This window comes from Poecilia reticulata, linkage group LG1 (assembly GCF_000633615.1).
Source record: "Poecilia reticulata strain Guanapo linkage group LG1, Guppy_female_1.0+MT, whole genome shotgun sequence".
Lineage (NCBI taxonomy): Eukaryota > Metazoa > Chordata > Actinopteri > Cyprinodontiformes > Poeciliidae > Poecilia > Poecilia reticulata.
The window spans coordinates 10,296,697-10,321,920 of NC_024331.1; the positions used below are offsets into that span (position 1 = coordinate 10,296,697).

Genomic DNA, 25,224 nt, shown 5'->3' on the forward strand with positions numbered 1-25,224 from the left:
GTTAAATTCGGCCAAAGACTGTCTATTTGTGGGTTTCACTGAGTTTGTATAAGTTGAACCTGTATTGCTGTAATACATTAGCCTAATGGCTAATTATTGTTATTGCAGACTGCTGGCAACACTGAGTATCGAGGCAAAATAAACCAGCTCACGACCACAGCAAGTTTTGGTCTCATGTCCTCCTTCCTGTATCTTGACCGATACACCATCTTGTTAGCTGCAAATACCTACGAACCTAACCCCAATTCAACAGTACATGTACCCATTTTTTTTACAGTGAACGTTCAGAAACTGCAGTGGCTGTGTAAAACAACCCGAACAGGTGATCAACTCAAAACCACTTGCACATTTTTACTCTCAGTCTCTCTCTGTCATTTAAGCACACCCGTTGCCATGGAAACCTCCTGCGCTCTTCAAGCCGACCAGAGATTACGTTAAAAACATAACATACAGTCCATTACGATATTAGGTTTGCAGGCTTGATATTTATTTTGCAATCATTAATAAGCCTCCATGAACACAGCAGTGGTTGATTAGTTAATTTTAAACTCCTGCTCTGCTAGTAATGGAACCGTAAATGGTAAAGGGATATCAACCCGGGTCTTTTTAAAACGTTCTCGACCCAATTCTCCACTGTCCTTAGAAGTAAAACCTCTCGTAAAGATACAGACGTACGAGTGAAGATGCAAATCCTAGGCTGAATAATGTTAGTGAGGATGAACACAGACAATTATATAAAAAAATTGTCCATCGTGGTTCATTGAGCCCTGATATGGTAGCATTTTGCTATGATTAAGTTTCTTATTGTGCTTTTAGTAGACTATATTGGTTTGATTATTTGCTTATTTAATGTATAATGTCAGCCAAAAATAATACAAATGATCATTTAAAGAACATATCATACATTAGATTAATAGTCAATGCATAAATATTTCCTACTTTAAAAGGTTTGTTAGGGCTTTCTGTATGTTTTATTTTTAAATGTTGATGTATTTTATGAATTCATTGTTCGGTAGTCATTTAATGTATCATTAATGCTACAGACCCAGACCTGCAGCTATGGGTGGTTCTACACAGTAAAAAATGTGGTGTTAATATTTCAGTGTAAACCTAATTTAATCTAAATAGAGTATTTATAACTATATGGAGTGTAAATCGGCTCTGACGTTAGAGTTAAAAGTCAGAGTAAAATACTACATTCGCGCAGTGAAACTTTTGACTCTGTCAAGTGTCAATAACGCGCCAGTAAAGATTTTTGGCAACCGCGAAGAGGAGGAGGAGGAAGAAGACGAAGCAACAGTTTTCTGAAGTTTGTGAGACAGCTACTTCCATTTTGGATTCTGAACGGAGTTGTGCTACAGAAAAAGTAAGTAACTTAAAACCCCTCCATGTCTCCTCATTTTTGTACCTGTTTTATTCCGTTGTTCACATTCAGGGTAGCGGGATAAAGTTGTATGAGAGCGAGAGCCGAGGGATAGCCCTATGCTAGACAAGTTGTCCACCTCAAAATATTTGCTCAGTTTGTTTCAGAAGGCTGTCAAGGTAATAATACGTAACTGTTACAAATTGTAATAGTATTAATTACTGTGCCTTATGCCATAGGCCCAGGTTCTGTGGGTACTTCGGGGTCGTAGCGCCCACCGAGTCATGTCAGCATGGTTAGCATCATGGATGTAGCAGCTAACAGGCGCCATACTGCTTGTACAGATTATGTTCAAGTGTATGGGAAATATGAACTCAGTTTTCAAATGGCATTACCTTTAAAGCACATAAATTAACTATTAAAATTTCTCTGTCATGGTTGTTTATTTTTGTTATTCTTTCTTTTCGAACAGACCATGCTACTGCGGGTTTTGTTTGGTGGGAAGCGGAAGTACGTGAAACTTTCTGACCTAACATTTGATGTATTCGTGAGAGAAGGTTATTATGTTAGTAAAATAATCTCACTACTTTTTTTTTTCTTGCATTCTTATGCAATGCACCCATCTTGCATCAAGTAATTTTTTTCTTTGTATTAACATTTAAAAAACCAAAAGTGTATTGGATTGAACTCACTGGCATTTCGTTGGGTTACTCTTATTTCACCCTTTATCAGCAGCAAATGTTTTCATTTTCACTTCTTTAATATTTCTTTCTGCTTTAGTGTGAAATTTAACATTCCAGAAGGCAGACAGCAAGATCTGAAGGTGTATGACCAGTCTGACACAGAAGTTGATGTAGATGTTTTTGAAGAAATAGTGAATCCGTCACCTGGAACCTTTCGAGTTATGTTGAGCAACAAAGAAGATCCTGGTAATCACTAACAATTCACCGATGTATTTATATTTCATTTAGAAGTTGGTTTGGGAACATTAGAGTTCTCCTAAACAGGCTGTTGCTTTACTTTTTGCAGGTGCTGTTCTATCATCATCGTCATCTTCAGTGACATCTGATGATACTGTTATTCTGAATTTCACAATGTGTGACCCATCAGAAGAAGCCACTGCTGAAGGAAGTCAACCTAAAAGGCCATGTCGCATAAATTATGAGGCACAAGCAGTAAGTTATTACATTTAATTTAGCATTGTTTATGTACTTTCTAGGTTTAGTGGTTCAAGAGTTTTAATTTTTTTTTTCTTTGAAATTGAAGTTGATTGAAAAAATCCTGACAACAATGTCTGGTGGTGAGCGTATCATGCAAGAGTATTCAAGAACGAAATGCTTGACAGATGCAACCAGAAGACAGATGATAAACATCCTTACAGCTGCAATGACAGAAGCACATGAGTAAGAATCATATACTTTTGTCATGTTTTTATTTATTTTTCAATGTAGGTTGGAACCAGTGTGCAGCAGCATCTTGACAAAATCAAGCAACATACCCAGCCCTACCTCCTGGCCCATGGATCCATCCAAAGCAGTATTCATGCATTCTTCATTGTGATTGACAACTATGCCATTCCATGTAAGGCAACATGTTCAGTTGGAGCTCTTGATGAGCTCTTTAAGGCCAATTATGTGTTTGGTACATCATACAGTGCTCCCTTGACCAACTTCTTCACCTTTCTCCAAACAACTGTTTACAACATAGATGTTGGAGAAACAAAGGAAACACCCTGAGTTGCAGAGTTGAGAGCAAGAATGCTCCATTAGTGTGACATCAAATAATGAAGTGTTTTATCTGCAAATGTGACAGTGATGCACCAAACAGCCTTGTTAAGCACCTTAAACTAATCCATGGTCTTTGTTCTGGCAGGACTCTCCATATTAAATGTGGTCAAGTAGGATGCTCACGTTCTTTTGGTAGCTTTTCAGGTTTTAGAAAGCATCTAAAACCTTTGAATCTGTAGAAGATGGGGAGTTTTCACCTTACAAAGCTGTTCTGGACACAAGAGATGCCAGAGATGTTGAAATGGTGACTGAATCTTTAGAGGATGACACAGATTTATCTTCAACAAACACTGTAAATAGTTGTGCATCAGTAATTTCAGATATGGAGGCTGCAGGTGTTGGCCAAAGTTTGGTGAATTCTGTTATGATTTCCATGGAAGAGATTGTAAAAGGCATCCAACATCACGCTAAAGAAACTGTAATAAAGAATGTATTTAGCAGTGAAAGAGATACTGTGATGTGCAAGAAAGTTGAAGCATGTTTTGAAGAACTTAATCCTTTCACAATTCTTAACTCGGAATGCAAAAGATCTAAATTTTTCTCAGACAAGTGGGAAACTGTAAAACCAATTGAATGTGTAATTGGATCAAGATTTGACACTAGACAAACTAAGAAGACGGGAACATATGATCAGGTTGTAGTTCAAGACAAGTTCATGTATGTTCCAATTCTATCTACTTTGGAGTCGATATTTAAAAGTCCATTCTACTGAAATGTTGAAAAGCTCAATTTTTGATGACTCAACCCTTAAAGATATTTATGATGGATCTTTTTTTAAGGGTCATCCTTTGTTTTCAACTGAAAAGCACTCAGTGCAAATCCATATGTTTTATGATGATTTTGAGGTAGCAAACCCTCTTGGTTCCAAACGAGATATTTACAAATTGGGTGCAATATATTTTACATTATGTAACTTCTCTCCAAAATGGAATTCTCTTTTTGCCAACATACACCATTGTGCCTTGTTTCGTGCACAAGATGTTAAACGGTATGGCTTCAGTGAAATTCTTGCACCTATTGTTAGAGACATTACAGTTTTGGAAACTGATGGAATTTTTATTCCACTGTACGGTTGCCAAGTTCACGGGAGTATTGTGCAGGTTACTGGGGATAATTTAGGCGTATATAGCTTGTTTGGTCTGGTTGAGTCTTTCAGTGCAAGGTATTGTTGCAGGTTCTGTTTGGCTGAAAAAGATGACTTTCAAACCGAATTCTCCAAAATAGTGCTGCGCACCAAAGAAATGCACACTGCCAAGAAATGGCTTACAATCCCTCTCTTCCTTATGTTTTTGGTGTGAAGCATTCATGTATTTTAAATTCACTTATGTTTTTTCACACAACTGAAAACTTCGCAGTTGATGTGATGCACGACATTTTTGAAGGTATTGGCCAGTACGAGTTGAAAATTTTGTTTGAGTGTTTTAAAGAACGCATTACATTGGAGGAACTGAATTTGAGAATACTTACTTTTGACTATGGATTCATGGAGAGGAACAACAGGCCAGTGGCTGTCAATTTATGTGGAGAATCGATTGATCTGGGACTAAATGCAGTTCAGTTATGGTGCTTGCTGAAGAATGTTCCTCTCATGTTTGGAGATCTGGTAACATCTTATAATCCACACTGGCACCTCCTCCTTTTACTACTACAAATTGTAAATATTGTTCTTTCTCCAATGTTAACCCAAGGTCTGTGTATATTTAAAACACTTGATTGTGGATCATCACAAACTGTTTAAAAAGTTGTATCCACAAAAAAAACTTTTACCAAAGCACCATTTTCTCATCCATTATTCTAGGTGCATTCAGAAAATTGGCCCTGTACTTCATAGCTGGTGCATGCGCTATGAAGGTAAACACAATTTTTTTAAGAAACAGTCATTTAAAAACATTACCAAAACACTCGCTAAAAAAACATCAAAATTATATGGCACATGTTTGGCAAGCTTCTTCAACTTTTAATCGATTGGACATTGGACCAGGGAAAATGGTATCTTTAAACATGGTAAAAGGAGGGTCTGACATTTCTGAGGCAGTGCAAGTGTCTCATGAGGCTCAAGTTACGAAAGTGAACTGGGCAAAACACAGTGGGTTTATTTACCGTCCTCATCTGGTTATTTGTGGCAAAGTTGAATCTGAGATGCCTGTCTTTTACCAGATCAAGTCTGTATTCATAGTTAAAGACAAACTGTTGCTGCTTACATTGTCTTTATGTACAGTAACTTTTCATGAACATTTTCATGCTTATGAAGTTACTGAAATGGTGCATGGTTTTGTTGTGTTTGACGTCAACCATCTATGTTATCCGAAGCCCTTTGACATACAAATGTCATATGAAGCAAATTACACTGCTCTCTTTGTTGTCCCATATTGCTTTCTTTGGTGAACATTGTTTTGAAGATGATTAAAATGACACTGTTAAAGTAATTTTGTCACTGGATCATAAAGTTGAAAAAATGTTGTCACTGTCAACTTATAACTTTGTGGTTATTATGATTGGTAGATTTTATAAAAGCCATAAAATTCTCAAATTTAGCATTACATGGTATATGTGTAAAAAAAAACTGGAGAAAGGAGAAAAAAACACAAAGTGTACATTTTTAAGTAAATTTAGTATAAAATTAACTCCATAAAAATAACAGTATTACTCTGAAGAGTGTAAAATAACAATAGTGTTAAATAATTTGACACACTGACTTGTTGATTTTGACACTAAAATGAGTAAAATTAACTCTGAAAATTTGACACTGGCTATAGAGTACATTTTACTCTATTTTCGAGTGGGACCAAATGTTATCTGAAACAGAGTTAAATTCAACTCTATAGGTGTTAAATTGACACTTTTTACTGTGTAGATGGGAGCAAACGGGGTCCAAAGAAGTTACACTAAATAAATGTCTTATGTTAATACTCAGTGGTGGATCACTTTTTTTAACCTTCACAATTTTGCTTTAACAATGAATTAAAAATTGTAGTGCTGCACTTTTAGCTGATGTATAGGATCAAACTTTCCACACAGCGAATCCAGCAGGCCCAAATTAACTCTATCAGATTTGATTTCAACACTTTTAAAGTGTCAATTTAACTCTTTTTGCAGTTAGTACCTTAACTCTATTTATAAAGTGTCAAATATCAAATCTGATGGGAGTCAACACTTACTAACACTAATTCAGTGTTAGATCTTAATATTCCACTCACTAACAGACTGTCTTCAGGTTGTTGGGCTGTTCGCGAAGTTTGGCCGGAGACAACAACATTCTCCTCTACTGCATTAGACAGTCTTCAGTCTCCGAGTACGATGGCTAGTGTCGGTCTCTGGATCATAACAAACAAAAAAAAAAAAAGAGAAATGGAATGAAGGAATACATTTTTAGTACAACTCTGACAACAAGCATAAATTACATAAATGTAGGGTTTCAGAGATATTAACACTTACATAATCATTTTTGGAGCTTGAATCTACGAAGAATCCATGAAGGGATCGGGAGGGAGGGTGACGCTGACGACTGAAGATTTCATCCTCAACCAAACTGGTTCTAATATTATCACTTCCACCTCTTCTTGGCGTCAATAAAGAGTTCGTTACTGCTGGTGTTAAGTCAACTTTAATGCAAGTCTTTCCACAATACTTGTCTTCCGTTGCCACTGACACAACACCACCGTTGAACTAAAAATACAACATAAACATAAATGAGACGGTGTCACGAATACAATGACATAAACAAATGATACGACATATAAACATACCTCGCTGGCTGACCGTTCCTCTGAGGTAGAAATGAGCAAAAAAAAAAAGAATTCTTAAACTTAAATTACTTTAAACAACTAGTTGCTAAAGTCATGCATTTATGTCATTAGCTGCTTCTTTCTTTTGGTGCCCCAGCGAACATTGGATTGCCCTTCCTACTTTAGTTTTTCAAAATAAAAGTCACAATAACAAAAAATGTGCCTAATACAAAATATAACAAACTATGGCAACTATGGCAGTAAAAAATATATACAAAAAGGCAATAAAAAGATTAAAACATGCTGCAAAACGTATATAAGACACAACACAAAATAATGCTCTCAACATAAAGATCTGTTCAATTTAGCCAAGAATTTGATTGAATGTTCACCGGCTTGATTTTTTTTCCACACTTGTACTCTGCTAACATTCGGCATGCTAAGCTAAATATGCTAACACCGAGCCACGTGGTGAACGTGACGTCTATCATGCAGGTTGAGCTCAACTCAAAATAATAGTTAAAATCCATCTCAGAAAAAAATAACTTACCAAGCGCAGTAAACACCTCAGACAGGTGGAAAGTAAATAGTCCTGAAATGACTTGGTTTCTGTCGCTTGGCTTCAGTGGGAATCTGTGATTTTGGGGGCGGAGTCAGTGAATTAACTTCTTCAGTGTTATAGCCGCTGTAGGAGTTCAGAGTTAAGAAGTCAAGAGTTATTGATTCTATTTTAACACCTCTAGATTTGAAACGGAAACACTTTGTTTTAACACTGGGTTTTAACTACTAATATACACCCCAGAGTTACATAAACAGAATGTGACTCTATTAGAGTAAAATTAACTCTGCTTTTGCAGAAAATCTACTAACACCAAAACATTTAACACTTTTGAATTTGCTGTGCATCTGCCAGGGATCTGTAACCTGGATCTCTGGAGACAAAAGTGGCTCTTTGGCTCAACCCCCCCCAAAAAAACTTGTTTGTTTCATTCTTTTTCAAGTGTCGCCATGGAAAAACACTGACTATCCTGGCCCCTGTGGTAAATTTGATCTAGAACCCACCTCCAAACCTAACTACTTATTTCTATAAATAGTTTGGTAATATTCTTTACAGTACCAGTAAAGTTCATATAACTTTTATACTTTTGGCTGTCTGAGGACACATTTTGAATATTAAATCAGGTGTTATGATCAGTTGCTCAGTAATAGTTTACCAAATACTTTTTACACTTGCTTAATTAAATGTATTTAATTAAATGTATTTAAAGTATACTACTCTGATTGGAGTACAATTTTGGGGTACTTTAACTGACCTCTATGTATGAATGATTACTCTATGAATCACTTTTTAAAAGCAAAAAACACTGCCATAAAATAATGTCTATCACTGCAGCGGACGTCCCACCACATGAAAGTAGGACAACGCACCGTGGTGGGCGTCCCTTATTTTGATTTCTAAAAGGTGGCAACCCTACCTCTGTCTTTTTTCGGTCTTGGGTGCTGAGGACTCAGGATTTTACTTCAAGACCAGTCAAGACCGCAACTGTGGAAATATCACTAAATTTACAGCATACTGGCCAGTTTATTTAACATCTTTGTTTTCACTGGATGCAAAACGCACCGATTAAAATCCAAGCAATAACGTGACTTACCAATTAGGTTTGTTTCTGTTACTTCCCCCACCCCTCTCCACACTTTTCACTCGCATGCGGCGCTCCAAGACATGCGCAGTGGTTTTCTCTGATCAGCAGAAGAAGTCTGTCTAATCGTCAGTAATAGAATAGCGTTGCATAAATCATAAGAAATCCGAAGGCGACAGCTAACTCAGCAGTGCTTCGCTTTCACAGACGGTGGGGACTATGTCTAACTTTTTTCGTCACTTAGAAAAGAAGCTCAAAGAAAGGTAAAGGTTGACGACGCGATGTTAGCAAAGCTATCTGTACAGAGACAAATAAGCATTTGTGATGAAAAAAAGTTGTCACTCACTGCGCTGGATTATTGTGCGGAGGTGTTGACTAACTTGTCGCAGATATGGGACAACACTGTGTCCAAAGGTCTGCAATATAGTGATGTGACATTCACGGACAACGATTCTTCTGAACAGCTCTTTACTAAGAAGATAGGACTGAAGCCTCACTGAGAGGCATTCTTTGTTCTTGTAATGCTCTACGTATACACTGCAGTAACCATTATTATTTTATTTCATTTATATACATTGATATTTATTTAATTAGCAAATAAATAAAACAACAACAAAAGAGCACACAGAGCATGCGCAGTGCTCATTGATTGTTTTTGTTCAAAGTGGCAGTTGTAATGTTTGCCATGGTGGCAAACTGCCTGGCTTCAGTAGTGGGAGAGAGGGTGAGAACAGTCACGGTGAGCACCTTTTGCTTGGTTACTTATTGCTTGTTGCTTCTGACTTGAGCAATATGCAAACACCCAGGGCGTTATCTTTTTAGGGATGGCACGAGACCAAAAACAAAAAATTTGTTCTGGTGTTTTTATGGGAATATGGATCTTTCAGATAAATTTGAGAAGCAATTTTGATTATATTTCATATTTTATCGTGTCATGTACCGCGGGGGTGCTGAAGTAAACTCTGAGTTTCACCGTAAAAGTTGTATGTACAAACACAAAAAGACAGTAAGCTACAAAACACGCTCTTACATCCATAATGTTTGAAAACTGAAAATTACATTCACTACCAACAATATCAACTGATCTTAGAACTATACCGTATTTGATTGCAATAAAGCTAATTCACAGTTCCAACTGATCAATATTAGAAATATCCTATTTACAAAATAAACATACCTTGTGCCTCTATCAAGGGGCAGCTAATAGCAAGATACATTTTTACAACACTGTTGCAACTTATCTTCCGTTTCTTTTGTTGCCAAGCTGGCGCTGCACAACATAAACAGCGGAAGCTCTCTCATCAAAATAAAAGCATCAAATCAAAAACCGGAAGTCAACCATATACTACACAAAACAAGATGAAATAAAGGTAACAAGTGCCAAAAAGAGAATACAACAAATAAGGAGCTTAACCGGGGGTTATTTACAATTAGGCTGTGCAAACAAACTTGACATGAGTATTTCAGAGATTAGTTGGTCGTGAGTCACTGGCAGAGACATATCACACATGTACATCCATTTAACCACCACAATCACAGCTTTACTTTGTTCAAAGCGGTTTAAAACAAATTGAATAGTATATAGCATACCAGCTTTAATAATTCAACACATTTCTGGATTGGGCATGTCACTGAACAGAACTGAGTGTTTCACATAGCAATAATTGTTTTTAAACCAGGCCATCAATCAAAAATGGTTCATCAAAGTACTTCAGGGGTCAAACGTTTTTCTTTTCTGTTAGCTTCCATTTCCAGACACAGTGAAAGACCTGTGCTGTTATGTTCTCCTAAAAACTGATAAAAAAATATATTTAATTGACAGAGATATTTCAAGCTGTGAAAACCTGCTTTACACAACACCTGTGTGCTCTTGTGTGAAGCACAGTGAACATGAGCTCTGTCTAAAAGAGTAAATACCTAAGCCAAATAACTGTTGCACCACCTATGGGGGAACATTCACCATCAAGAAGCAATGAATCTTCTACACTCCTCTGGAGAAATGTGGTCTGTTCATCTTTTTGTAGATATGTTTCACTTCAGCCACATTGAAATATTGATGAGGAGGAACTGCCTGCTTAAGGTCATACCAAAATATTTTAGCTAGATTTTAAACCAGGCAGCTCTGAAGCCTTAGTATTATTTTATGTTTTGGAGTCATTCAGAGGTGGACTTGCTGGTGTCCCTCTGCATAACCATCTCCTGCTGAATTGCTGTTAGTTTTACACCAGATGTAAGTAGACACTTGTATCCCAACAAGTTTCACTTATGGCTCACCATTCCACATAATATTAACCCAGAAGTCTTGGGATTCATCAAGAATCAGTCTAATAAATTGTTGTTGCGCAACACCTCCCCCCCCTTCTCTCTCACTCTACTTCCYCTTCTCAGAGGAGGGAGATGTGCAGCCAGCTCTCCATCTAACGGGTAATTTGAGTTTTCTAAATCTGATGGGATTTTACCCTGTTCAGAACTGAGTAAACTCTGTTTAAGCTGGCGTCGAGAAAGACTAGCCTGGTTTCTAACGACCTCCCCCTCCAGATGTCCCACCCTTTTTCACCCTGTGAATTAGCCAGATTGAGTAGCTTGCAACCAACTAGCTTCACAGAGCACACCTGTTAACGGTCGCTCTTTCTCTTTATTACAACTTGCACTTGTTACTGAACCAGGTTGGTTTTAGTGACTCGGGCGAGTCCCAAGGGTGTTGTTTTAGTTTTGGCTAAAAGCAACCTATAAAACATTTCTACTTTTTCCTCCCAGAATCAAACTTCATAGCTATTTYACAACCATCAAAGAACTTTAAGGTAACTCATTAATTGAATGTCCACAACATCTTTTAGATTTTCTTAAATGCTAATTATTTTATTAGTAAGGCAATTTTGCAAGGGTCAGTACAGCTTAATTCACTAGCAGAGATAATCAAATAAGTAAAATCAATAATCTAGCCTATCTTTCCCTAATGCTGACACTGAGAACTAAAAAAGGGAAACTTTGAGAGAGACGGACAGAGTTTGGCATTTTGAACCCCAGAACTGGCCTGATGATGAAGAAGGTGTTGCAGCAGCAGGAGGTTCCCAGTACAGGAAGAGTACTGACTTAGAGCGGCAGGTCTCGGGCATCAGGGTGACTTCCTCATGCGCGTAGCGGTCCTCAGCTTCTTGTCTTGCAGCTCTGTAGCTCCCTTCTCCTCGTCTCACGATCTTCCTGGTCCCACGGAAGGAACACACCAGTTCTTCCTCTTTGCCTTTGTTCTTTGTCTTTGTCTTTATCTTCATCTTTGCCTTGGTCTTTGTCTTTGGGGGTCTAAACCCAGCTGTTGAGAGAAGTGCGATTTGAAGCCACATGTTGCGGGGCTAACGGGTTGGTCCCCATGTGCAGAACAGTCTCCGGTTCTGTGGCCCCGGCTCTTCTTCAGCTGCAGAGTTCTTTGTCCATCTCCGTCTTGGCTCGAAGCTGCCTGAAGGATCCAACCAAAGATTCCTCTGTTGCACCCACCTTATAAAGGGTTTATCCACCCTTTTGGTGCGTTTACATTGGCTAGCTTTGTTGCTGTGCCTGTCTCATTGGCTGACTGCTTGGACAGATGATCTCATATTCATCACCCTGGAGACCTCATGACCTGATGTCTGTTCCAATGTCCCCAAGTTGCTCAACAGTTCCTCCTACCTCTGTTTCCTGCCCAACCTTTTCTTAGGCAAGTTGAAGTTTAGCAATAAGGCCTTGTCTTCTCCGCTCTCCTATCAGTTCCCCTTTTCCCCTGACCTTCCACCTACCATCTACCTTCAACACAACATCAGTGACCTTTAATTACAGTTACAACATTTTACACCTTTTCAAGTTCAATGTCAAAATCACATTTATAACCTTTTAGTTTATCTGATTCAACATTCATTTATAATGGTATAATAACCATAACTTATTAGTTACTCTTATTATAATCATAAGGTGAGTTATTACAGACATTTCTGAAAAGAACCCAATAATAATCCATTATTGTAATTATCTGATACCAAATTACAGTTACTTGTTTCACCTTTAAGTACTTCCACAAGTGTAAGAGTAAGTGTAAATATCCTTATAATCAAATCAACATCAACCACTGGTTAAACCAATATTAATTATTGGCATAATTATAAGTCATTATTTTAAGTATTTTACTCTGGGTTTTATCCAATCTCTCAAAATGTTTAGATTTTATTCTTTAAAAACCTTTAATGCTTTAAAATAAGGAATGGTCTGAACTATTTTTAGCCTGATGCAAGACAGAAACTTCCTCTTTTCTTCAGGAAACCAGCTCTTCCTGTTTCATGACTCTCTTTCTGCCTGACTTTGATTTTTTATGATTAAATAGAAAAAAGTAGAATTAAAGCAAAGTTTGCAGGACACAATAACAACACACACAACCAGATTCATTTTATTACCGTCTGACTCTACTGTTGGGTCTTGATGTCACTGTGTCATTAATTTTAAGGTAATTTTATTTATTATTACTATTAAACTAAAATCTCCAGCATGGGGAAGTGGGATGAGCTCGACTTTTCTCGACAAAATATAAGATGGACCTTACTTGTAGCTGTAATCGCAGCAAAATGTTGTTTGTCAAAACATTGTCTCAAGAAGGTGAACACAAATGTTTATCAGTTTTCTTTTGACAAAATGTTGTAAACAATCTTTTTCTTCCATTTCACATATATGTTCTATGGCATAAAGTCCCACTAGAACCACTGAAATCTATGTTGGTAACTTCAGACAATAGAATAGAATAGAAGTATCCTTTATTGTCCCACAACTTAGAAATTTCTGTGTACCATCAGCAAAATGATGGACAATAACAGAAAATATGCTCACACAAATATAGAATATAAAATATAAAAAACAAGAAAAATCTGAACATGACTGTCACAGAACCATGTTATTTACTCAGAACATGAAAATATTGTATTTGTTCAATCAGATTTTGCTCTAAATATTTACATGCATTAAAATGTCTTCTGTTTTCTTTTATTGGATTTATTTTGAGATGTTTAGATTTCAGTTCTTAGAAGCTCTTTAAACATATTTCAGTAATTCTGCTTCAAATTTTATATAACTTTGTTTACTAGATTGTTATTAACAATTTAGAGGTCAATCTTACGGAGCCCTCCAAGGGACATGGGGAATTTTTTTTCCTTTGCGTTCCCTCGCACAACCTTTTGTGTTCCCTCGCAATAATCTACTGATCAGTTCATGCGGCATAATTAATACTGTAAGCCTTTTTTACGGTGGCCGCCATACTTTCTGCTTTAATACAAGGTTATGTAAGGTTTTTCCATCCATCCATCCATCCATTTTCTTGCACCCTTTTTCCCTCAGTGGGGTCGGGAGGGGTGCTGGTGCCCATCTCCAGCCAACATTTCGGGCGAGAGGCAGGGTACACCCTGGACAGGTCGCCAGTCTGTCGCAGGACAACACAGAGACACACAACCATGCACACTCACACTCACACCTAGGGGCAATTTGGAGAGACCAATTAACTTGTAAGGTTTTTCCATGAATGTTAATATCTCGTTGTGAAATTTCTGACATTTTATATATTTTTCCTTAGTATAGAAAGGCACCACAAACTTATGATATTAACAGAAACTTTCCGTAAGTAGGAAAGAAATAAAAACACATCCAAACTATTTGGACTACTCCTGAGTTATCGCGGGATAATAAGTCATCGCATTGTGTCTCTGTTGTGTTTGTTTGAATGGTTTAAAGAGCTGCTGCCATCTTAGCCTTAACAGACATAAACATGCAGTAAATGAATCGATTTTCAATCAGCTTTTTGCACCATACAGTTAATAATAATAATAAACATGTTTTCACTGAGGCTCTGTAAGAGCCATATGAATGAAATAAGTTATTATTGACATGACAGCAGTAGCGGCTTTGACACCTGGTGGTGGGTGTGTCGATGTGGGCTTGACTGTCATCAACTATGAATGGGAAGGTTACTGGTGTGCTGGCTCTGTGTGTATGAGGAAGCGGGTGAGCGGGGTGGTCAGTCCTCGCAAAGTTTGGAGCATGATTATCAAAATGGAATAAATCGATAATTGTGACAGAACAAAGAAGAGGTTTGTAGCTGATTGATACACGGACAGATGAGATTCCCCGAGTTAACCCAGTGCGGCCCTCTACCACCATTAGTTTGCCGTGTTTTATTACAATAAAACGTGTTATTATTATTAACTCTTTGGTGCAAAAAGCTGATTGAAAATCAATTTATTTACTGCATGTTTATGTCTGTTAAGGCTAAGAACAGCACTGAAAGCAGCCCTTTAAACCATTCGGACGAATACAGTTGAAACACAATCAAAACTGTCAAATGACTTATTACCCCGCGATAATAACTCAGAAATAGTTCAAATAGTTAGGATATATTTTTATTTCTTTACTTACGGAAAGTTTCTGTTTATATCATAGGTTTGTGGTGCCTTTCTATACTAAAGAAAAAGATATAAAACGTGAGATATTTCACGAGATATTAACATTCATGGAAAAACTTTACACAACTTTATATTAAAGCAGGAAGTACAGCGGCCACCGTAAGAAAGGCTTACAGTATTCAATTATGCCGCATGAACTAATTAGTAGATTATTGCAAAGGGACGCAAAATTTTTGCGAGGGAACGCAAAAGAAAAAAAATTCCCCATTTCCCCTGGACGGCTCCGTACAATCTAACTTTAATTTGATGGGTGACTAAAAAAAAAATTGTAAAGCTTTGATGTTAAATAATGCAATGGAGTTGAACATTTGAGTGCACCTGACGTTTTGTAATGTCTGACCTCATATTTATACAGTAATGGTGGCTGTGAGAAAAGCAACTGATTCTTTGCCATTCTGACTTTTGGTAATGTTTCATTGTAGGGTATGCGAGTGCTGGTGGATGCCCGAGACAAACTGGGCATTACCTGGCAGAGTTGTGAGAATGAGAAGCAGGGCATGCTGGTGATGTCATGGGAGGGGCGTGTAGGTACCACGGGGGTGGAGCCCAGTGAGTTCCAACTCTACGTGATGGCACTGAGCGCACTCTGGATGGATGCCGGCATACAGGAGGCATACACACGCCGCTCTGAGTTCCAGCTGGTGAGTAGATTAAAGGACAGCTTTCCAGGTTTGTTGTGTTCATGCAGTCTCTTAATACTACAACTCCCTGAAGTGTTCCTTTGCAATGAGATATCAGTAGTTTGTGTAAAACTATTCATTACAGAAAAGCAGATGTCACAGTTTTATCATGCAAGACTCCAAGTTTTCCAGCATGAGCAGCGAGATACACACACAGTGATCAAAAAAACCTCAATAAATTAACCGTTGACTTCAGCAGCAGATCTGCACTCTTTTTTGGCTCTGCTGTGAATTTAAATATTTGAAGCATGTTTTATTCATACTTGTATTTTTTTATACTTTTTTCTTGGCTACTCAAAATAGTTTAGACTAGGCACTTTAAACTGTTTTCCGGCTGAAATCGATCATAACGGCTAAGGAAAAATCTTAGTCCCAATATACTCGTCTGTTGTGAAACAAAATATGTGGAATAACTAAGTTATGGTCAGTTAAGTAATGCATAGGCTTCATGAGGTGCTTTTCCACTAGCCCTCTCTGACCGGGTCGGCCCTGGTCCACTCCAGCCGGATTAATTTTCCATTAGTTGATCCGGCATGGCTCAGCTAACTCAAGGTACACTGTAAAAAAGAAAATATCTAATTTACAGTAAAATATTGGCAACTGTGGTTGCCAGAACCAAAACTTCCAGTAGTTTACCATATTTGCAAAAAAAAAAAAAAATACAGTAAAAGTCAGGCAACCAAAACTGCTGGTATTTTACTGTACATCCCAAAATGTGGTTTTACCGTTATAACTACACCCATACTGTGTGAGGCATTACAGTATAATATTTTGGCATCCGTCACTTTAACAGTTCATAACTGTAAACTTTTTATGGCAACTTACTATAACACATACACTGTCTACATAAGTGAAAAACACAGCAGTTTCCTCACAGTAATCCTGAGATCTGAAAAAACTCCAGCATATGAAGACCTTCCACCATGGAATCCCATTTAAGGGATTCCATGGTGGAAGAAATGCACATCATAAAAGGACTCTTGCTCTGGGTTGATCAAGAGTAACAAATCACCAAGTCTAGACTTTGCTCAGGAGGGTGTGCAACACAGATATGGTCTTCCAAGTCAAAGGTTAAGCTTGAGGCTTATGTTAATCAGGTGTTTACCGAAAGATCCTCTCTGCAGTTAGAAAACAGAAACAAAGCAAAAGTTAGAATGATGTCCTGCATGAACCTCATATAAACTCAACATTCACTTAAATGTTTTTCACATTTGTCGACCTACACACATGGAGACTGGCATTTCAACCAGGCAGTGTGGTCATTTCCGACTGAAAATTCAGAAGTTCTTAAACCTTTGTCTACAGGTGTGATCCTCTCTGCAACCAGACAAAAACAAATGAAGACCTATTTCAGGGAATTTTCTTTCCTTCCATTTTCCCTTTTAGGAGAAACATGGTTCTTGACCACTCATTCAAGATAGATGACACAAGACAAACTCAATGCAGAAAGAGTCTGGTCCAATACCACTGTCCAACAGAAAAAAAAAAGTGACCAAAAATTTCAAAAACAAAAGGGATTTAAAAAGTGAACAGCCCTTTATTTGGTGTGTACATCACTATCAATTGCTTAAGTTTTAGCTTTAAATCTTGTTATTCCACGTTAATGAGTCATTTCCTCATCAAAACATGTTTGCTACATTCTCAGATCCCCATGGCAACCATTTGATGGCACTTCAATGCTTCCTCATACAATGCGCTGCCCATTTATACTAAGCTCCATCTTATTTTAACCCACATGCCTCTCTAGACTAGCAGCAATCTCTTACAACAATAGAAAACAGTCAAAGAATCAAACCTTGTTCCATTACATGCATTACGTGCATCTGAGCTCCTATTGTTAATCTCAGAACAGAGGACCTGAAATTTCAGCCAGACACAAATAGAAAGCAAATTAATTGCTTATTGAGAATAGGGTATGGGACCAGAGATGACCAGCAGCAGGGCCAGGAACCACTGAGGATGGAGAAACACGTTAGTGGCTGTTAAGCTTATTGTCAAATGGGAAACCACAAACCTTCTCAGAAAGTTGTATGAAACCGAGACAGAGATTGGTTCCTCAGGGAAGCAAAGGTGAAACGTCGCCTCCAGGGGTATTGGTAGCAGGTGACAAACTCAGGTGAAATCTGAACTCGGATGTCAACAGGCCAAGGCAGGGTCAGAACCAGAACCAGAGAGACATAACTTATCTGGGGGTTGGGCAGGAATCCAAGGTCCAGGCACATAAGCAGGTCAGGCATATGAAGGCAATCTTAAGCAGTAGTGATGGGTCCGGTAACACCGATGCGTCGGTGCATGTGTCAAGCCCACAGACCAAAACCCGTGTCGGTGCGCATATTGGTTTCAGCAAGTCACATGACCGATACAGGAACTGTTTCGAAATGACATTAACGCTCCAAACTGTGTCCAAACTGGACACAGTTTGAAACTGTGTCCAAACTGGAAGTGAATCTGTCAAATGCATTTGCCAAACGAATTCTTGATCTTTTACGGAAGAGCGTCAACTATGGAGCAGCTTCAAAGGAAAGGGGTCCGCAGTAGTGTGGGACCATTTTGATCTTATATTGGAAAATAAATTTTTCATTTTTGTTGTTTCATCTGGTTCTTGTCAGTTTCTACTTGATCTATCTGAATCCAAATTCAGCTGAAATTGACTCTTAGTTTACTTTCATATGTTCTGCAGGTTAAGTGTGGCATATGTTTGACTAAACTGTCTTATTTAAATAAATCCACCTTTTCAATGCTGAAGCATTATGAGGCCAGGCATGAGAATGAAGTTCCAGATACACCTACATAAACTCAGATATACAGCCATCCTACAAATTACTCAGTTGCATTTTATAAATTATTTCATATACAGTGAACCCTCGCTATAACGTGGTTCACCTTTCACGGTATTGCTGCTTCTCAGATTTTTTTGTGCAGTTTTTTTTATCCAGGTGTTCTGCATCCTGATTGACAATATGATTGGTAAAAACAGTCTCCGCGCTTCTTCTCTACCCAAGTGCCAATAAAGATTGGCCATTCAGGAGATGGAAACTGAAACTTTGAATGCCAGCTGGAAAAAAAACTGTGGCCAGTGGCAGCGCAAAAACCCGACCATAGGCTCGCTTGACATTGCTCTGCCGTAGATGCAGCTGTGAATCTCGCGGGGCAGGTTCACAGCTGCATCATGTTTAATGACATGACTCCACGACTCCAGATCACATTAAGGCCCGATTGATGCACGCGCACATCCGCTGATCTGAAAACAGGCTTTGTTCTTTGGTTTCAATGTAGAGTATTTAATTATGCTGTATAATAATTGCAAAAACTAAAAAGGTAACTACTTCACGGATTTCGCCTATCACGGGTTATTTTTGGAACGCAACCCCTAAAAAAAAAAAAACAAGGGTTCACTGTAAATGTAGTGTTTACTTCAATTTTTTCCTACAGCATAAGTTCTCAAAAAAGTGTAAGACTAAATTTCAAAATGTAAAAAACTTTTTTTCTATAAAAGTTTGTGGAAAAAGACAGTCTATGCATCCTCATTCCAAACACATTCACTTAAATTTTCACTTTATGGTACATGTTCACATTATTTATTCACTGTATACAAGATATATTTTAAATTTAACTGGACATACAATATTCAATAAAATACAAAGACTTAAATCTTATTGTATAGACTAGGTCATCAAATCACTACGTTGCCTGTAGGAATTTTTAATGTCCAGCAGGTGTCGGTATCGACACAGAATCGACACAGTTTTGCTGGGTCGAAATGATACATGACGCCTCATCTACTCATCACTATTAAGCAGACAAATCCAGGGGCGAGGCAGGAGGCAGTGGTCGAGAGGCAGAAACAGGGTCAGAAGCCAGTGAAAAATCCGATGTGGGCTAGGCAAAGCAGGGAAATCCAGGTGACAAGAAACATGGTCAGGCATGGTCAGGCAAAGGAGGTAATGCTGGATATCTACTGACACTGAAGGCTTTCAGAAATCTGGCACTGTCTGTCTGCCTGAGTGCTGAATATAACTGCTGAAGAACAGGTGGATGGCATGAGCCTAATTGCACCGCAGCGCAGCCGCATTCAGGTGAGCCAGATGAGTTTGATTGGAGAGGTGAGAGCTGAGGAGGAAAACAAAGCAGGCAGACAGGCCAGAATCATAATACCGCAATGAGCTCTGTTAAAAAAAATACCAAGCCTTGCCAGTAAAGCCTATCTTGTTGTTGGATGAGTTGGCAACCTTATTGTTGCCAACGGTTCACGAGATGCATCTTCAATCTGTTTCAGAAAACTGGTTGATTGTTGGTTGAGCTAAATGGTTCATACATTTCCCTGTTAAAGAATCTCAGAACACACTTGGGAGCAATTTACCAATTCAGAACAGATTTATACAAAAGTCTAATATAATAAAATACAAATATGATTGACATTATAAGTTGTTCAAGATTTTTGCATGTTAAAACATACAATGAACTTATGCTGAATGTATTTGAAATTGAGACAGTTAGACTCATTTAATATATTTTCATCATTAAAGCAAATGAAAACATAGCAAAAAGCAGTTAAGTGTATGTAATCACTTGCATGATGTACAAAAGCATTTGCAATTTGCTCAAAGGAAAGAGAGACTGCTTTTTTGATGTACACAAGTGACAATGATTTGAAGATTAAACAACTAGTGCTGAGAATATAAATTCTGCTCTGAGAAATGTATCTAAACTGAGAAAAACTAAAATATTTAATATCGAAATTGCCTTATTTTAAAACCACTTAACTGTCATGAAGACACTGGGATCCACATGGACCCAGTAAATGTAAGAATTTTGGAGGTGACAGTGAAGAGGTTAAAGGAAAATATTAAATATTAGTACTGATACCAAGCTTTATCTACCTCCTAATATTACCAAAGGAGTGAAACAAAAGCTAAAGTGTTCTTTACAGTTTTAACTTGAATGCATGAACATTTCACACTCAAGGCAATGAATGAGTGAACTTGAAAAAGCTGCTTCAACACACCCCATTCAGATGATTGCAATTCAGCAAAACCCTGTTAATCAGCCATCAATTGAAATCATGTGTACTGAAGCAGGGCAACATCTAAAACATGCAGGTCAGTGTGCCTTGAGGACCATGGTTGGGAAACACTGCTCTAGTTCTGCTAACAATGTGGACTGGCTGAAATCAGCAGTCCGCTCATTAGATCATTCACACACCTGCAATAAAGTTATTGCATCTCTGACAGTGCTGTTTACATTATATACATGCATAATATAGGATACATTTATTGGCCAACTGATTAATCAACCAGTCGATTTCTGGGCACCGATTTCCTTAATTTTAGAGGATCGTAATTGGCCTATACTTACATGTGAAGCTGATTTTATCCCCTAATCTTATCTTCGTCAGCAAAAGTTTAAAAACCATCCTCTGTCCTCTTCTGCTCTGCAGTGAGAGGTGTGACTGACAGACCAGCCCACAAGGTTAGGTCTGCTCGTTTACAGTTAATAATATTCCCCCCATTGTTGCCAACTCGGTGACTTTCTTGCTATATTTAGTGACATTTCAGACAAAATCTTCTTCGGACTGGCACGTTTGAGTGAACGCTGGCACGTTTTGGAAGCCGCTGCTCCACCGTCTTTCTCCTTCTCTTTTTTTTTCAAAAAAGACCATCGGCCAAATTTAATGTCATGTCTCCGGCAACTATTTGGAGTTGTTATCCGTGGCTTATACTAACCTGGATTGTCCTTTTTTTGGTCCATCACCCGACGACAGCAGTCCTCCAGTACTCTGCCGCGGAACTCTTCAAAATCCGCTTACAGCTACATGGATCACCACCACCAGCTCTGCTTCTCCATCCCGATATCTTCTACCTGCCCCGTAAGAAATACATCCATCGAGGCTCTCGCCAGGTCTTCTGCAGTAACGGACCTAACTCCATTGAATCCACCTGGTCTACTGGTTGTCGTCCACGAAGAAACACCGGTCGCAAAGCTGAGCACAGTGTGCTAGCCCGCGTAGCTAGGTCAGCTAACGCGGGTGTCAATCACAGCACAACGATCAACTTTGGTGTCTAACATCCGCTCACTCTCGAGTAAGGGATATCTTGTGCAGGATATCATTTATGACCGAAAGTTAGATTTTATGTGCTTAACTGAAACGTGGCTACAACCGAACGACTTTGCTCCTCTTAAGGACACTGCTCCTCCAGGGTTTGCTTACATTGCTCAACCTCGTGTTTCTGGCCGAGGGGGCGGGAACGCCATAATCTACCGCAAGAAATGGAGGGTTACACCTGTAACTGTCCCTGTCTGTCATTCGTTTGAAGCAACTGTATGTCAACTATTTGGATCAACTCCCACTATAATTGCCGCCTTGTATCGCCCCCCGAAATATAATAAGGATTTTATTTCTGAGCTTGCTGGCTTCCTCACGCATCTTTCTACGATCTCAACAAATGTAATAGTTATTGGGGATTTTAACATTCATATTGATAATCAAGAGTCTCCACTTTCCAAAGACTTCATATCGTGCTTGGATAGCTTTGGACCTCAGCAATACACAACTTTTCCCACRCATACTAAAGGACATATATTGGATTTRATCTGCTGCTCAGGAGTTACACCCACTGACTSTAAAGCGGATTCCCTGCCATTCTCAGATCATTTCTTTTTATCATTTGGAGTTCATATTTCACTTTCTAAATCTAACCCCCCACGTGACATAACCTTCCGTAAAATTAAGGACATTGACCTGGATAATTTATCACATTGTCTTAATAGACTACCTACTGCTGATCATTTCTCTTCCACAGATGAACTATCGGCTCACTACAACAAAAGTCTTCACAACATCCTGAACAATCTTGCTCCACTTAAAACCAGATCTGTTTCTTTTACTCATACAGCACCTTGGTTTAATTTCACTCTTCGACAGTTAAAAACAAAAGGACGTCGCCTTGAAAGACTGTACCGAAAAACTGGTCTCACTGTTCACGGAGACATGTAATTTCAGTCACATTCTTTTATACAAAGATGCAATTTCTTCAGCCAAATCAACATATTACTCCACTTTAATCAATTCTAACAAGGATAACTCCAAAACTTTATTTTCTGTAGTTGCAAATATTACCAAACCACTAGATTCCTTTCTTCCCCACCTCTATACCTCTGATTTTTGTAACACTTTGGTATCATTTTTTACTTATAAGATAGAAATTATCCATCAGGAACTTATACCCAGTCTCGCCTTAACATCACCTGTCCCAGTTTCAGTTGTTCCTACCAATTCATTCTCGGTCTTCAGCCTTCCCTCTGTTGATGATGTCACCAAATTAATTCAAAAATCTAAATCTTCCACCTGCCATTTAGATCCTCTTCCCACTGTTCTTGTTAAAGCGACCCTCCCCTCTCTTCCCTGTCATCACTAAAATTATACATTCTTCCCTTACTACTGCTGTTGTTCCCTTGGCTCTCAAAAACTGCAGCAATAACCCCAATACTTAAGAAACCTGGTTTAGATCCCAATGAACTCAATAATTTTCGTCCTTTCTCAAATCTTCCATTTATTTCAAAAATTCTATTAAAGACAGTTGCTGCTCAACTCCATTCTCATCTTTCCAGCAATAATTTATATGAACAATTCCAATCTGGCTTCCGTCCACTCCACAGTACAGAAACGGTGCTTCTTAAAATTACAAATGATATCCTTCTTGCTGCTGGCTCTGGTTTACTATCGATACTCCTTCTCCTTGATCTGACTGCGGCTTTTGATACAATTTCACATAACATTCTTTACTCTTAACTTCCTCAAATTAAATTCCAGTAAAACTGAACTTCTCTTAATTGGTACTAAGTAAACTTGATAATTTCTCCATTTCAGTTGATAACTCCTCCATTTTTCTCTCCCCTCAGGTTAAGAGTCTGGGTGTCATCCTCGATAGCACCCTCTCTTTTGCCTCCCATGTCAATAATATCACTCGGTCAGCTTATTTTCATCTCCGAAATATTTGCCATCTCCGTCCTTCTCTCACTCTACTCTCCACTGCTGTTCTGGTCCACAGTTTGGTCACATCTCGTTTAGACTATTGTAATTCTCTACTTTTTGGTCTGCCACAGAAAACTCAGCATAAATTACAATTGGTTCAAAATTCAGCTGCTCATATCATTACACAGACCCCTTTAATTCATCACATCACACCTATTTTACAACAGCTCCATTGGCTTCCAATCACATATCGCATCAACTATAAAATACTTCTAACTTTTAAAGTAATTCACAACCTCACATCTTCAAATCTCTCGGACCTCCTTCACATTGCTACACCCACCCGTTCCCTCAGATCCTCTTCTTCTGTCCATCTCACCGTCCCCCCTGCTCATCTTGTCACTATGGGGAGCAGAGCATTCAGCCGCTCTGCTCCCAAACTCTGGAACTCACTCCCACCTGATCTCCGGAACATCGAGTCTCAACAATATTTTAAGTAAAAACTCAAAACCCATTTGTTTGAACTAGCATACAACCTTTAATTATCTTTGTACTGTCTTATAAATCTTGTTTGTGTTTTTATGCTTTTTATTACCGGTATGTATTTTATAATTTGCTTGTTTTTATGTCAAGGTGACCTTGGGTGTCCAGAAAGGCGCCTACAAATAAAATGTGTTATTATTATTATTATTAAAAAAATTTCATATCAGCCAAAATCAAAATCAGCAGGTCAGGCTTTTTAAAGATCGGTAACAAGAGATTGGCCAGAAAACTGCAATCGGTGCAACCCTACACACATATTCATAACATTTTTTGATTAAATAAATTTCTCTTAAGCATTTCTCCAATAGCTAAAAATGTAATTTATACCAGGTGAGTCTTTCTCCACTGTGAATGTGGATTGGTACTGGACTGATTCTGTGCCTTCAAATGATTTTAACCCTTTCATGCATAGTGGTCACTACAGTGGACAGCTATCTAAATGCCATTTTCTTGTGCTTTTTGTGGATTTTTATGTTATAAATGCACACAGACCACTGAAGTGGACACGAATGCATCACTATCAACTACAGCATAGAGCAGCTCAACGATGTAGCAGCCTGACATAAAAACATTTTGCTAGACATTGTCAAACATCGAGAAGTTTTAATTATTATCAAACGTTATCAAACACAGCGTTTTGAAGCCAAAAATACCTCAGGACTCGGTAATGGCGGCTTGTTGAGGAGGACGTGCTCGCCTCGGCTCCGCTACCTTTCTGTGAAATCCTGGAAAATACTCGTTACAAGTGACACTCAACGACATTTAAAACAGCTGTGATGCCTCTCCCACAAAAGAAGCCCAGTAAAAACTCCAGTAAGCCGACTCAATCGAAGTTATCTAACTTCACTTCTAAGGTGAGCTCTGAAGCTAGCTGTGAAAACAGCGAGGCTAACACCACCGCGTGCGAGACAATGGAGGAGGAACACTGCGAGCTACATGAGAAGCACAGGACGGTTGAGGCTGGTTCGGAGGCAATACTGGCTGCAATTGCAAATTTGAAATCGGATTTCTCTTCCCGACTGGATGGTATTTTGTCAGCAATAGAGA

General features: G+C 38.5%; 1 protein-coding gene across 5 annotated transcripts in view; it reads left to right on the forward strand.

Annotated features, from left to right (window-relative positions):
- The window catches only part of LOC103462653 (guanine nucleotide-binding protein subunit alpha-12), a 117,398-nt gene that overhangs the window by 51,318 nt on the left and 40,856 nt on the right, over positions 1–25,224 (forward strand). The window contains exons 1-5 of one of the 5 annotated variants that reach the window (XM_008405584.2): positions 509–1,873; positions 2,144–2,292; positions 2,393–2,538; positions 2,815–2,944; positions 15,405–15,623. The exons of 1 other annotated variant lie outside the window; for it this stretch is intronic. In XM_008405584.2, the coding sequence (XP_008403806.1) occupies positions 2,933–2,944; positions 15,405–15,623 (231 nt within the window). In that variant the 5' untranslated portion in view covers positions 509–1,873; positions 2,144–2,292; positions 2,393–2,538; positions 2,815–2,932. Of the gene's footprint in view, positions 1–508; positions 2,293–2,392; positions 2,539–2,814; positions 2,945–9,181; positions 9,255–15,404; positions 15,624–25,224 lie in introns of those variants that run through there. 3 more of the 5 variants (XM_008405576.2, XM_008405568.2, XM_008405562.2) reach the window with 3 other exon arrangements.